General features: G+C 41.0%; 1 protein-coding gene across 6 annotated transcripts in view; it reads right to left on the minus strand.

Moving 5' to 3' along the window:
• Positions 1-1,367: 1,367 nt before the first annotated feature.
• FOXP1 (forkhead box P1) overlaps positions 1,368-14,895 on the minus strand; it is a 625,834-nt gene continuing 612,306 nt past the window's right edge. For all 6 annotated transcript variants that reach the window (XM_062201264.1, XM_062201263.1, XM_062201262.1 and 3 more), the window contains 2 exons: positions 9,661-9,827; positions 1,368-4,637 (listed from right to left, as the gene is read on the minus strand). In XM_062201264.1, coding sequence (XP_062057248.1) covers positions 4,493-4,637; positions 9,661-9,827 — 312 coding nt within the window. In that variant the 3' untranslated portion in view covers positions 1,368-4,492. The remainder of the gene's footprint in view (positions 4,638-9,660; positions 9,828-14,895) is intronic.

Raw genomic sequence — 14,895 nt, forward strand, 5'->3', positions numbered from 1 at the left:
CATTTTTATTGCATTTGAGAATGCTATAATGTCAGTAATTAGTACTGACTACACAACATTTTTTTTATTGTCTGTATCCACAGACACGGAATGATGGAATTACAGTTGATGTCAAGGAATGAGTTTCTTTTATGCCTTATCAAAACAAAACAAAACAGAATTTTTTCTGTTACTGGCAGCACATACATATGAAGCACCATGCTCACAGTCTGGACTGTACCATCTTCATCACGGCTTGTGGTAGCAGAGAGGGCATGAGCCACACATGGCCCATGAAATGCCTTTGGAATTATTAATCTGATGATCAGGATCAGAAAGTGAAATTGACTTCCAAAATATCAGGAGGGTATGCCATTAAATAAAAGGTACCAGAAGACTGAAAATCCCTACAAGCACGTGCATTTTTGTGCCCTTGGAAATGGAGCTCAACTGGAATGTGGAAAGGAGAGGAAATATTTTTTAATTCTACTTTGTGTATGTGATAAAAAAGCTAATGACTTACATATTTGGGGTTAAGAACCAAAGGTTTTCTTTCCTAGGTCTAATGGAATGCTGTAGGAGGTATTAATAGTTATATTAGAGCTATCCAAAGGTGGCAGGACTGGCAGTCACTCCTTAGCTACATAAGCCTTGGTACTTCCTATCATTGCTCGTCGAATGAGGCAGCCTAACTCGTGGTATATGGTCAGACTCTAGGGACGACCGAGTCCATGGATCCTCATAGGTGACAGCACGTTTGTCTGATACATAGGACTACCTCCCTCATGTACGCTTTTCTTTAAGAAAAAATAAAGTAACAAATTGTCTTTACATCTTGGCACCTTGTAAAGTTTTTTTATATATAAAGATTCAGTATTTTGACACTCCCCGTTATTAATCACTACTTCACTGATAAACTTTGAAAGTGTGACCCTGGAATTTCATCATGCAAAATATTTACTGCAGCAGGAGAAAACATTTTTTTAAACAATATTTTTTCTCTTTTCAAATGTATGAACTTGTTTAAGATAGCCAGGAAGGCAGTGGTAGGATAAACACAAGGGATAGGAATGTATCAAAAAACAGATTAACACACACGCACACACACGCGCACACACACATAAAAACCTGTACAAAATGCTCTAATCAATGAGAACAGAAAAAAAAAAATCTGTCAACTATGTTACAATTTAAAAGCCAAAGGGGGGAGGGGGAGTTTGTCCCTCCTCCTACATGTCAGGAAATGTCATCCAATATTTGTAAAGCAAGAATAACTAAATAAAATACATGTGCAGCATATTCTGCAATTCCATTACATACAGTAGTTTTTTTCCAAAGATATTTTTTAAAGTATCGTTAATACAAAGCAGTTGCACAAAAAGCAAAGGTGTTTTGACAAACAGGTGTATGCATTTATTCCTTTTTAGGAACAGTATCTAAAAAAAGAACCACCCTCCGCCCTCCCCCAAAAAAGACAAAGATCACACAGACACATTGGGATATATGTACAACATAATAAACCCCATCCTAAAGAAGCGACTGGAATACCCCCAAGGGATACAGATTCAGAATTGTAAAAATCATAGTGAAGTTTGCTTGCTGTAAAGCCTGAGAATTTTTTTTTTTTCAGTTGGTTCTTCTGCAAGGCTGTGATACCTGCAAAGATATGTAAAAATCTAATTTTTCTTTTTTTTTTTTTTTTGCTACAGTCTTTAGACTAAGCATGCAAGACATACGCGACTAAGTGCAACTGAGTGAAATGTATTTTTTTTTTATTTTAATCATTCCCTAAAGGTTTGAACTGAGGTATGCGTACTAACAGTTTCTCATGCTGTTATCTTTACTCATGTCTAGCTACACATGCTGAGAATGAACTAATCTACCAGATTTTTATCCTCTTTTTGAATACCAAACTAACCAGCAACCACTCAGTTTAGAAGCACAGGGCCCCCTTCCCATGACCCTGTCTGGCTACTGCCTGCACATCATGAAGCTGCCTGGAAAAGTTTAAAAAAAAAAAGTCTTGAGTGACCACAGACTGCCCTTTATACAGAAAGCAGAGTGAAGCTTCAAAAGTAATCGCCAAAGAGGTTTTTGTACCAAGCTTATGAGTGGACGGGAGTGTTACTTTTTTGTAAATGAAAAATGCTGACCAAAGCCTAATCCGAGTAAAGGAAGGAAAAAGGAAAAACAAAACAAACTAGAGGCCATATGCCAAGATAAACCAAAATTAATGCAGTGATCATAGCACGGTTCTTAAACAAAAGTGGCATACAATCTTTCTAAAACATGTCTTTTATTCTAGAAATACTATTATGTGGTCTAGTTCAATTGTGGAAGCTTTTTTGTTCTCTCCAAATTTTAACTGTCTCTCCTCTATTGGATACCCTAGTTTTCAGTGGCACACATTAATTTCTTTTTCTTTGAGATGGGACTCCCTTCCTTCTGTCGCTCCTTGAATACTGTGTCCTGTGTTTAATCTTCTGTAGTCCCATGATTTCTCTTTATAGAAAATGAGTTTTGGTCTCAGTAGAGGTACAGGAAAACAAAAAGAAAAAAGAAAACAACTAGAAAAAAGTAACAACTTTGGTTCCATGATCTACTTGGTCTTCTAAATTTACTCTAAGATGAAGGAGCAGTTCTCTTTCTCAGGTTAGCAATAGCCTATATCTCTTCATTTGCCTCTAAATTCTTTCGCCTCCTTTGATCAACAATAAGAGGATATTTGGCTTCATCAGATAAAGCATAAAACAGAGAACATAATTTACCTTTGTGTAACATCTTTGGTAATTTTAGGGGAAAAAAGGTATGAAGAATATAAATTAAGCTTCAAAAGGCTCTCAAACTAAAAATCTACGGTCCTAGATAAACAAATGACAGGAAAGTGGATGCAGACTGGAGGTGTGGAGGGGTTCCAAAGATGGAGATGGCACTGACCTGTCACCGTTACATTCTGCGTGCCGTGTTGGATTCCTCACAAGCTAAGGGCTGAGGTGAGCCTCCATTTGCCCAGTGTCTCGTATTGGTTTTTGATACTGGGTTGGTGTGACAATATTGTATAACAATCTGAATTGCAGTACCAAATTTGCACATTGGAAATTAATACTTGAGCATTTGCTGAACTCAGCCCTCATTAACTGCCATACAGGTTCAATCTGAAATCTAATTTGTATTCAAACAGATTAATGCCACCAAAGAGGTCTGAACTGACCTGTAAACCATGTTTTTGCAAAGCTGCTCAGAGAAGCCAGCCCTATTTATGGCCATCTTGCAAACAAAGCCACCCATGCTGGTTCTGAGAGAGACTGCTGCCCACTGCCCCTTAGTTACAGAAGAGAGAGAGCCTTCCATGGCCGTATTTTCAGTCTAATTATGATGGGATCTTTTTTCTGGTGCTGCTTATGTTTCCTTGTGCTGGTAGAATGCTGTGGCATTTATTAAGAATGATGGTAGCTGCAGAAAATAAAAAGAGGAGGAGGAAATCTGAAACAACCCCCTTACCACCCCCAATACTGCTCTGTGGAATGAATCTGCATTGTTCCTAGAGTGTGTCTTTTTTTTTTTTTTTTTCTGTCATTCATTCTCTTTCTGGCAGGATGTCACGTCTGTGTGAGAGGACCTTCATGTGTAGAGTGCAGCATTTGGGACCTTTTAGAAAAAGACCAAAACGGAATGTTTTCTGACTTTAGAGAAACATGGTGATGTCTGAAGGGAAATGGAATGAGTGACAGAAAACTACAAACGAGAAATGACATTCAGCTTTGTATAATAAAAACACCTATTAACATTCATCACAAGGTACAGAAAACTTTAAGCCTCCAAGAGGCCATGGGCCCAAATGGAGGCCTGAGGTCAGAACTTAAAATGGTATAGTAGAAGCAAAAAAAAAAAAAAGCAATACATTAAAAAGTTTGGGATAATTATTTTTAACCCCTCCCCCCAATACACACACAAAGGCCTTCCCCATCCCAACTGGAAGCAAAAAAAAAAAAAAAAAAAAAAACAAACAAAAAAATGGAGTAAAGGCAGTGATAATCAACATGCAGTACTGTGCAAATAGGTCGTCCATTGGAATCCTTAAATTCTGGGCAAAGGCTTGGTCTGCAGCTTAGGTGCACAAGCTCAGTCGGGTGTCCTCAGTGTCCAACGTTGGCAGGACTGCAGTTCAAAGTCTGCTGCTAAAAGTGAATCAGTTTAGTAAATTTACAACACTGATGTTGACTGTTAAGAGAGGAAAATCCCAAGTACCAAACAAGTCCATCCAATGCACAGAGTACAAATTCCTTTTTTCAACAAAAAGTAGAAAAATCAAAAATACTCCCAAATGGGATTCTTGATGGCACTAAGAGTTAACACATTTCAGAGTTGTCAAAATGTAGTGAAAATCCTCCAGACTGTACAACAAATGGAGAACAATTTCACTGCTAACTTTTGACGTGGTTTTTTCGTTTTTTGTTTTTTTTTTTTTTTTCTTTTTCCAATCTTCATTCTTGGGGTCGGCCCACCCAGACGTTCACTCCATGTCCTCATTTACTGCTTCATCTTCATAATCTCTGTCGTGGTCAAAATCTGGACTGTGGTTGGCTGTTGTCACTAAAGACAGAGGCCCTTCAGCTTCCTCTGGGTCGAGAGGCTCTTCTTTGACGTGTACAGGATGTCTGGAAAAGCAAGCAAAGGCTCAATGAGGGCGTTTGCCAACCTACTGCAATGAGGCGTTTTGGTGCAACAGAAAAGTCGCGCTCCAGAGCTGCTCTGTCCACTAAAACAACTACTGGCTACATGTGGCTCCTTAAATTAAAATAAATGAAAACCTCATGCAATGTAAAATTCAGTTTTTCAGTTGCACTGGCCACACTCCTCAAGTGCTCCAGGGCCACACTGGACAGTGGCTCCCATACTGAACAGTGCAGAAAGAGAACATTTCCATCATCACAGTAAGTTCTTCTGGCTGGCACTGCCCAACAGTGACTGATCTCTGGACAGAAGCAGGCCTCTTCTCCCTACTCGTGTTTGTCCTATTTCAATACACATCCACATCAGCTGAGGCCCTAGTTAAAGCCAGTGTGTGATCCAGCAGGTCTAGGGTGGGGCCTGAGACTCTGCATCTCTAACAAGCTCTCAGGTGATGCTTTGAGTACCAGCTAACAGGCCCCTTAGTGGCATCCTGGGTGAATGAATACCAATCTTCAAATAACTGTGAGAAACAAGAATCTGTAATACAACGGCAGTTTGTGGGGACCACTGAGCGCCGGAGCCTGGGCTAATCATGGCTTGCTGTGTGTTCTGCTTTGCTAGTTAACATGCAGAACCTGTGAAAGAACTCTCCAGAGGACGACCCCAAGCGAGGTTCTATCATTAATCAACTTCAAGCAAACACAGCAAAGAGACACCATGATACATGCTTGAAACTCCAAATTAATGCATATTTTTACAAACTGTCAATAAGGCAAGAAAAGCCCTGCCAGGAAACACAAACGGAGAGGAAAAGGCTTGCTCAACACAACAATATGATAAGAAAGCAGAGGCCCAATCAGAATAATAACGCTGTCAGCTGTAAACAAGGCAAAACATGAGGCCCGGCTGGTAGCGGCCACCGGGACGCACGGGCTGCGATGAGATCTGCCAACTTTCTCATTATGGACTAGCGCTTGGTTCACACGAAGGGGACTGGGGGGATCACACAAACCCACTCCGATAACAATTGAGAAATGTTGTTCGGAAATCATATTTACAACAGATCCTTTGCAAATACAAATTACTTTCTGTTACAGGGCTTTTGATATGTAAAAGAACCATTCAAGTTCAAACAGTCCCATCTCTGGGACAGGCTTTGCAGAAGGGAGGATTCTTTAATTGACATTATCAAGTATTAGTAATAAGAGGTGGTACTGGGGATGGTTGGCTTCCTAAATAATTGATGCTGTATGCAAACCCCAAAGGCCCCTTGAACCATTTAAAAACAAACAGAGGAGTGCTTTGGACTGCCCTCTAAGACATGAGCCTTCAGAATCAATTGACTCTAAAATTAGCACAGCAGAGAGAGGGTTTGAGGGGCTCCGATGGCAGACAAATAGCTTTAAAAATATCATGCGTCTATTCTTTAAAAACTGTTTGCAAAACAAAACACAGCAAAGCTGTATTGTAGTACATTTTACATGGGGCTCTCCATGTATTTTTAATTTTTTGAAGGCATAAGACACAGAAATGGCTACTAATTTGTAGAGCCCACTGCAAACAGAAAATATAAGGTCCCTAGCTTGAAAACTGAAACAAGTGCTGTGGTCTTAGCATGGAACCCTGTTCTTGCAATGCACTGTACACCTGTGCAGTCAGTCATCCTGGTAGAATTTCCTGTATTCTTTTGGGAAGAATTAGGATATTGATTATTGTTCCTTAAAATTAGAGAAATAGCCAGTAGACCCCCTAATTGAGATCAGATTTTTGTTTTTTGCCTTTGTCTTCCCATTGTATGTCTTACATTGTAGATAAATAAATAAATAAATAAATCCCTGCTTTATTTTTTGCAACCTTGAAGTTATAATTTTAACAGTGATATGGGATTCCTCTGTGTATTAATACTGGGCACTTTTCATCCATCCTTTTTTTCCTTCTTTTTACTGTTAACATAAAGACCCATTTTATCCATTAATCTGTTTGTTGATTTACCTCTTTTGGATAAATGTCTGAGAATGGAATTGCTGGGGAAACGGTCCAAAACATCTTTAGGGTTCTTATGATATTTATTGCAATTATTAATTTCCAAAGTGGCTGTACCATTGTCTACTCAATCTCATCAGGACAACTAATCATACCTAAGCAACAAAATATTTTTTAAATATAAGATAAATTGAGGTTAATTAAAAAAAATGTGTTTCTTGAACTAATGACAATGGTGAACATTTCTTGACATTTCAGGATCATTGTAGAGAATTGTTACTTCATAATAGCCATTGGGTAAGAATTTTTATTTTACTTAGCCACGTACTGAGGTTCAAATTTCATTTTCTATATCAACATTTTCTCTTCACTTTTTAAACTATCTGAATTTTTTTTTCATACTTAGAAACCACAATCTGATGGCATAAGATAAAATCAAGCTTTGTGGGGAGATGGGAGAAGAAAAAGAAGTCATAATGTTAAGTTCTTGCTCTATAGTTTTGGACTTTGACAAATGTTTTGCTAAGCTAAGAAAACATTAGATACGTGGAAGGCTCCCACAAAACACAGTTGACAGCATCAGAGAATATTCCCCCTTCCTCCCAATACTGGCAGTGAAAATTGACAATTACGTACTATCCCAAAGACAGAGTGCTAGCTCTAACCCTGTGGATCCCCAACAAATACTAATGACTAGATCTGTGTGACAACCTGCCAACACAATCATGTTAGCTATTAATTTCAATTTCAGGACATTTCTCCAGACCAGCAGATATCTGAGTGGCAAATTTAGTGACAGAGGCCTGTAGTGATTCAGGGAGTGAGCAGAATAGATTTCCATGTCAGATAAGTTTCAGCTAAGACACAGACTCTGTAGGCTGCTGTGCTTCACCTACAAGCGCACCTTCTTCCCCGGCAGGCCCCTCCCCACCCCTACTTGGTTTCTCTAACACCTACCTCCAAAGGCCTAACCAGTGGGTAACTGCAAAGCCACACATTGCCCTTCCAATCCCCAACTGAGTAATTCCTTGGTTTAGCCACTCTGGGAAGACAAGAGTTTTTAAATAAAACTGACTAGTGTTCAAAGGCATTGTGTTCTGTGGGGGTGTCTGCATAGCATGGAATATATTGCTTTGTAGCTCCTATCAGGATAAAAGTAGGTGACTACTTTTATTGTCTAGAGACAAATGCAGTATAGTGTATTAGAGGGTCATGGATAAAGCAAGAATGAAGAGTTGAACTGTTGCAACAGATATTAGCTGGGCTGCCATCCTAACAAGGTCCTTTAAGCCCTGGTGTCATAGGCACAGGGAGTCTGCTGTTCACATAGTTACACTTAGCAAACCGTGTATGCCCATGATAGCTGAGCAACGCATTTTGACATCTTCATGGAGTTTCTTTTAAAAATGATGACTGCTGTAAAACACTGTTTTAACTCCAGTATCACTGAAGACAAAGTTGTTATGCAAATTAACTTTATAGTGATTTTATTTTGCACAGCAAAATTAGCATCACCTTACACTGTTGCCTGGGAGGCTTGTATTTAAACATCGTCCCTTTTTAAACAGCCAACCTTTGTGTCATAGAACAAGAACATACATCAGCTAACCCTCAGAGGTATACAGATTATGAGGACTAGTATCTTTCCCGTTCGGCAACTTTAGACATCTTGCTTTAATGAGTTTTTATGGAATTTGCTTATATGCCAGTTTACATTTTCTCTGAACTTCTTTAATATCTGAGTAAATACTTCTGTCATGAGAATGATTTAAAGATGAATCTGATTGTGATAACAATAAAGTCGGGGAGACAGCAGGTTGCTTTAGAAAGGATGAAACACAGCAGCAGCAGTGTGAAAGATAAACACAATCTTAAAATGTTGTGAAGGAAATGCTAAGAGACTGTTCATATCAATTAAAAATGATTATTGCCATGTTTCAAAGATCCTTTTCAAAGCACGTTGGGCATGAAATTCAAATGCTGGAAAATCAAATTTCAGATTCCCCTATACCCTCCAATTATGTTGGCAGATAGCATTTTTTGTCACTAGATGCCAGTTCATTCTGTTCCTAATTGCTACAGGTCATATTTTCCATTCGCATCACTCACATCTTAAAATAAGATGTTGATCAGTAATTCAGGAAGAATGGTAGACAAGAGGCCTGTTCGAGGAGCTGACACTATTGGAAATGTTGAATGGGCTTACTCCCTTAAAGTGGGCAAGAGTTTCCCGGAAACTGACTATAAGGAAGAATGTCCTTCCACACCACCCCCTGCAAATCAAGTCATTTGGGATAATAAGGTTTCTTTTCTCTCTTTTGAAGCTCTTCCTGGGCCACAGGGGGTTCTCAGCCTTGTGGCCTGGGCCGTTCCTGTGGTTTGCCTGATCCCGGTGCCATTCCCATTCAGCATGGGCAACCGCTGCCCATCACTTCAGTTATATGTGCACTCATTACACTGCCGTCTGCTGCTGTAATGCTCCTATTAATTTTCCTTTTGATATTTTAAGAGCAATCTATAAATCACGCCACCTTTCACTTGTGCCATCATTACTGCTTGGTGGTAATGCTGCAGTACTGCATTCTTGGTGAGGCTTATCACACGGAAAAGTAAACACCTTTACTCCCTGCTACATTCAGCACGCCTCAAAGGTGAACAGATTGCAAACTTTTGCATAGAGATACAAACTGGTTTTAGGAGAAAAAGGTAATGTGGCTTAAATAATGGCCTGAGATGTAAAACAGGGTGGAGCGGCAATAGTGCATTTATCTCCTGCTTTACTGTTGTATGCACTTTTAGGGCAGGATGAAACTATTTTTTATGGGAAAGTTAGCAGACTGTCCTTTTTCATACGTACACTGACCTAAACATTTCTTTCGAAGCACAAACTTTTACCTGGATCCTAGGAAATCAGAAATTATAAAACAGGCCTATGCAGAGGTCACAGGAAGGCTTGTGCGTACATAAAACAAAGCGGCTGGGTGGGGCCGGCCAGCCAAGGCTTTTCGAGTGGACAGTACTCACACGGCTTGCATAGGGGATCTGCCCGGACTGCTGTCGCTCTCGTTGCTGTTGGTATGCTCCATTGCCCCATTCAGTTCTTCCCGTATTGCGCTGGCTAAATTGCCCAGAGTGGGATTTCCCATGGAAGCAGTAGTGTATAGAGGTATACTATTCTCAGCCATCGAAGCCTGCCGTCAAACCAAAGGAAAACTTGTGAACACACAGGGTTATGCAATAGAAGGAAACTGAAATCTAGGCATATTTAACATCAGAGCACTGAAGCAAAGTCAAGTTTCTAATAGGTGTACAAGGATTTTCCTTTAACTGTGACTGGTGGTATATGTGGATTTTTAAAAATTGTTTTCATTTTAGGGCCTGGTGCTGTGGTGCAGTAGGTTAAGCCTCCGTCTGCAGCACCAGCATCCCATATGGGTGCCAGTTCTAGTCCTGGCTGCGCTCCTCTTCCAATCCAGCTCCTGCTATGGCCTGGGAAAGTGGTGGAAGATGGCCCAAGTCCTTGGGCCCCTGCGTGGGTAGACCTGTAGAAGCTCTTGGCATCTGGATCTGGATTGGCCCAGTTCTGGCTGTAGTGGCCATTTGCGGAGTGAACCAGCAAATGATGGGAGACCTCTCTCTGTCTGTAACTCTACTTCTCAAATAAATAAAATATTTTTAAAAAATGTTTCCCTTGGCCGGCGCCGTGGCTCAACAGGCTAATCCTCCGCCTTGCGGCGCCGGCACACCGGGTTCTGGTCCCGGTCGGGGCACCGATCCTGTCCCGGTTGCCCCTCTTCCGGGCCGGCTCTCTGCTGTGGCCAGGGAGTGCAGTGGAGGATGGCCCGGGTCCTTGGGTCCTGCACCCCATGGGGGACCAGGAGAAGCACCTGGCTCCTGCCATCGGAACAGCGCGGTGCGCCGGCCGCAGCGCGCTACCGCGGCGGCCATTGGAGGGTGAACCAACGGCAAAAGGAAGACCTTTCTCTCTGTCTCTCTCTCTCACTGTCCACTCTGCCTGTCAAAAAAAAAAAAAAAAAAAAAAAAAGTTTCCCTTTTATTTGAAAGGCAGAGAGTGAGATCTATCTTCCATTTGCTGGTTTCAACAGCCAGGCCGAAGTCCAGAGCCCAGAAACCCCTCTCAGTCTCCAAAATGTGTGGCAGGGACCCAAGTACTTGAGCCATCGTCTGCTGCCTGGGAGGGTATACATCCTGCAGAAAGTTGGATAAGAAGTGGAGGAGCTGGGACTTGAACCAGGTACTTATGCATCTCAGTGTCTTAAATGCTACCCCCAAGTGTGTGCCCTCCCCACCCAGATCAAAGCTTGGCTTTGAAGAGCTAACTGGGGGACCCACCTGCCTGTGGGGAAGAAAGACTCAATTTGGCCCCGCTTGGTAGAGTCACGTGGTTTAGACAAGGCTATCTAATACGAGGTTTATGTTTCAAGCCTTTTTTTTTTTTTCCAAGAAGAACTGAATATTTCCAAATCACAGTGAAATATAATGGAATTTTCATTTCTTTATCCATTTTGATGACTCCACTATTGGATATTAGAGATTTGATCAGATTATCCTGGCTGCACCACTCAAATTTATGAGAACTTCCATAAACATTTACCTCCTAGATCCTATAGAAAAGGAAGAGATTATAGAATTGGAATCAATTTTCATCTCCTCCAATCATTTCTGTTTTAATGATTCTTGAATCTGCTTAGTATATTTTGAGATAACCGGTTGAAGGTAACACCACACAGTCACTTGGGATTTTTAGAACTAAAGAAAAATTCTCTCACCAGAGGAAGCGCTAAATCATATTTGGTGCCTAAGTACATCGATATTAAAGGTGACAAAAGTCACTTCAAATGAGTGTCAGCAAAAAAAGTGTGGAAATGAAAAAAAAAATCCTAAACTGCAGGGAGGGATACTACTGTTCACTTCCTGTTCTCCTGTGTCTGAATACAGTACCCACCCACTCTGAGATGCAAACACCTGTCAATGATACCACTGGACTAAAGTATCCATATTTGTTTCATTTGAGTAGCGATAATGACCCAGTCAGTGACTTTTCATTTTATTCAAGAGGACAGACTTTCAAAACCTTGCAGCTGTGATCAGGCTAAGATTTACCAAAACTGTCCTCCTGCAAACTACACTATGCCTGGTTTTCCATCCTCAAGGAAAAAAAAAAAAGAACAATCACAAGACAATCTGGCATGGTGACTTTAACTGGCCAATCATACAAGAGTCCAAGCTACTCTAGAAATCCTGGCACTGTAGAGAAAACATGTGCCAAAAAGCAAGCAAAGCTGGGCTGCAGGGAGTCTGCCTATTATGACAATTGCAGCTTCACCCGTTGTCGAAGCCCCAAAGCCAGCAATGCTTTCTAGATACCAATTCTGTGTTAGAAAACCCATAAACATTCACCTAACCTGGTGTTGGCCAGTGGACTAGCCCATGGCTTTTCCTTCCCTCTCCTTGTGAATTTGTTTAATGGCCGCCTTTGAAAAAGTGGGGGTAGGATGTAGGGAGAAGAATTCTTCGTTTCCAAATGTGGTGAACTCATTTTGAAGAATAGCAATTCTGAACATTTCCCACTCTCCTCCAGTTTGTCAAATAATTTGTATCGAGTACTTTCTCTTGTAATTGCAATAAAGCATTTTTTGGGGGGCAGAGTATTTGCAAGAAGTGTGGTTTTTTGTTGTTGCAAACTGCAGCTGGACAAGCATCTTAACTGTCTTTATTTGAGAAGGTACAGTACTCACACCTCTCCGACCATGGAAGTTCTGAGACCACCAACCAAGCCTCTTTCTACTGGAAATACCACAAAGTCAGCTCTCACAAGTTACTTTTGCGACTATGCAGTCTTAATGAGGCAAAAGTGAGGCCATCACTAGATTGCTTTGTTAGCAAATTGTCAACCGACCAGACAAAATGTTTACGAGAATGTATTCATTGGGATGAGCTGTTCACCCTACAGACAGGGTTAACAGTCTTGGGGATGAGTATTCTCCTTGGCTCTCCAAGTATTCTAGGTCAAGGCCATTTCTGAATAGGATGGAATCATAGGATATGGGCCCAACAGCCACAGTGGTGAAGGGCATCCAAAGGCAAGCAAACTTATATTGATCCCTTGGTTCACAGACAAGAAAGATGTAACTGAAGAAAACCAGCCTTGTCCCTTTATAAAAGGATCAAAGGGGCTGCAAAGAGATCCCGGAGTCTGAGCCTCAACAGAGCCCCTCGTGAACACTCTTTGTTGAGCAAGTGATCAGAGCAACCCGCCCAAGGTTAGACAGATTTTCAGCAAATGCTTATACCTAACAAAGTAGTTCTTTTTTGTAGCTGATAATCTCTTAGGAGCAGGTGGGTTACAGTTTTTATAATGGACTTAATTATATAAATGCTTCTGTGCACAGTATGTGGCTTCATAGCAAACAGGCACCTCTGCCAAAAAAAGACGGTGCTTAAGTGATGGTGCACAAGTCCGTAAGTACCATCACTTCTGGAACATTAACCACTCTGAGATCCTCAGGGAAAAGGCAGTCTATAAATACGGAGCTTTATGGTTACCCTTAGTTACTCCACTTTTTCAGAGCATAATGCAATCTGTCCCAAGTCCCATGTTTTATTTCTGTAGTGAATTCTGCTGTCCTATTTTATAAATTGTATATCATGCATTATGTTGCTCTAGTAATTTTTTAAAAGATATTGTTCCACCATTATTTTTACTTGCCTTAAAAAATGGAAATGGGTGATAATGGAAAGGAAGGCCTGCTGGTTGAATCTTTATTTAATTTGCACAGCAGAAAGTCGTCTTGTGTGACTGCTGATCAAGGATCCAAACCCACAGAGGAGGGGAAAACAGGCCACCCCTCAACTGATGAATCTGTATCAGCATTTGCCTTGCCTCATTATGGCCCCCAAGAACACTTGGAAACCTGCAGGACAGTGTTGGGCTACCACAGGAAAGCAACGGTGCAGAGGATGCCAAAGACAAATGTGTTAAAGAGGCAACACGAACGGTTCTATAATGATCAAGTACACTAATTGAAACGAGTCACACAGTTAAGAGAATCCCGAGGACCGGAGGATCGTTGGTTTTTTTTTTTTTTTTTTTTCCTGCCTCATGAATGTAAAATGCACTTGTAATTTTAATACTATTCCAGATAGAGCAGCCTTTAAATTCACACTTCACAAGACTCCAGGGAAAATAAGTTACTAATGAATGGTATTTACAGTGGCGGCATCTAAGCACACTTTCATTTACTTTTCTAAAGTTACTGTGTAAATTACAAGTAATTAAAAGAAATGCAGAAAGTAGTTTCTTGTATTAAATTTGGTTCAGACTAAAAATAAATAAATAGAATTACTGAAACGCTAAGTTCAGTAAATTTGTCCCTAGAACCGAAACATTCTCGGGAGCCTTAAGACTGCTGGTGCTCTGTAGGACACAGGGCAGGTGCTCAGTAAATATGTATGTGATGGCTCCTAGAGCTCTGACAGGATCTCTTTCTCCACGTGTGCCCTCCTCTCCTGTATTATGGCCCTTGGGACGGGCACAAAACATTGTGGTATCTAAGAACCAACTTCAGTGGTGTGCCGCAGCTCCCACTGAAAATGCGTGCTGTCAAATGTCGCACTTGTCTATAGAATATGGCATTTAAATATTATCGGGATTCCCTTGACTTGTTGTCCAGAACAGCCTGGAGAGTATCCAAAACAAGGAGCTCTGGCCACAAAGACACCGCCCACTTAGGCACTCTTCAGGGGTACTTCAGTACCACGTTCAGGTACTTTAATGAAGTGACACTAGAATATTCCATTCACTGAAGAGGTGACTTTGCTGTTTAGTAACTGAGAAAGGCAAGAAATGACAGGCTTGCTAGACAGCAGGGCTGCTCCCATCTGGGCGTAATCTGCCTCCTGCTCAGAATCGGTGTCTCGGTTCCCTCAGGGTCATTGGTGATGTAACAAGTGCTTGGTTTGTAATGGGAAACAAACATTCTGTGCTAGGAGTGTAATCTGCTAGGAACCCAAAGAGTCGTCTTCAGCGCCTCTATTGTTTTAAAGAAAAACAGTGTACTTTTACAAAATGGAACAAACCCAGCTCCTCCCCCCTGGACAAAAGACAAGATGCTGAAAGCGACTTTAAAAGAAGAAGAAATACAAAGCTCTGCTTTCTCTTTAAACCCGTGAACAATAGAAGGTCATGTGATGCAGTGGCCTATCATCCAGCACATTAATAGCTGTGCTAGAGTAATT

The sequence above is a fragment of the Lepus europaeus genome, chromosome 9 (genome assembly GCF_033115175.1).
Source record: "Lepus europaeus isolate LE1 chromosome 9, mLepTim1.pri, whole genome shotgun sequence".
NCBI classification, from domain to species: Eukaryota; Metazoa; Chordata; class Mammalia; order Lagomorpha; family Leporidae; genus Lepus; species Lepus europaeus.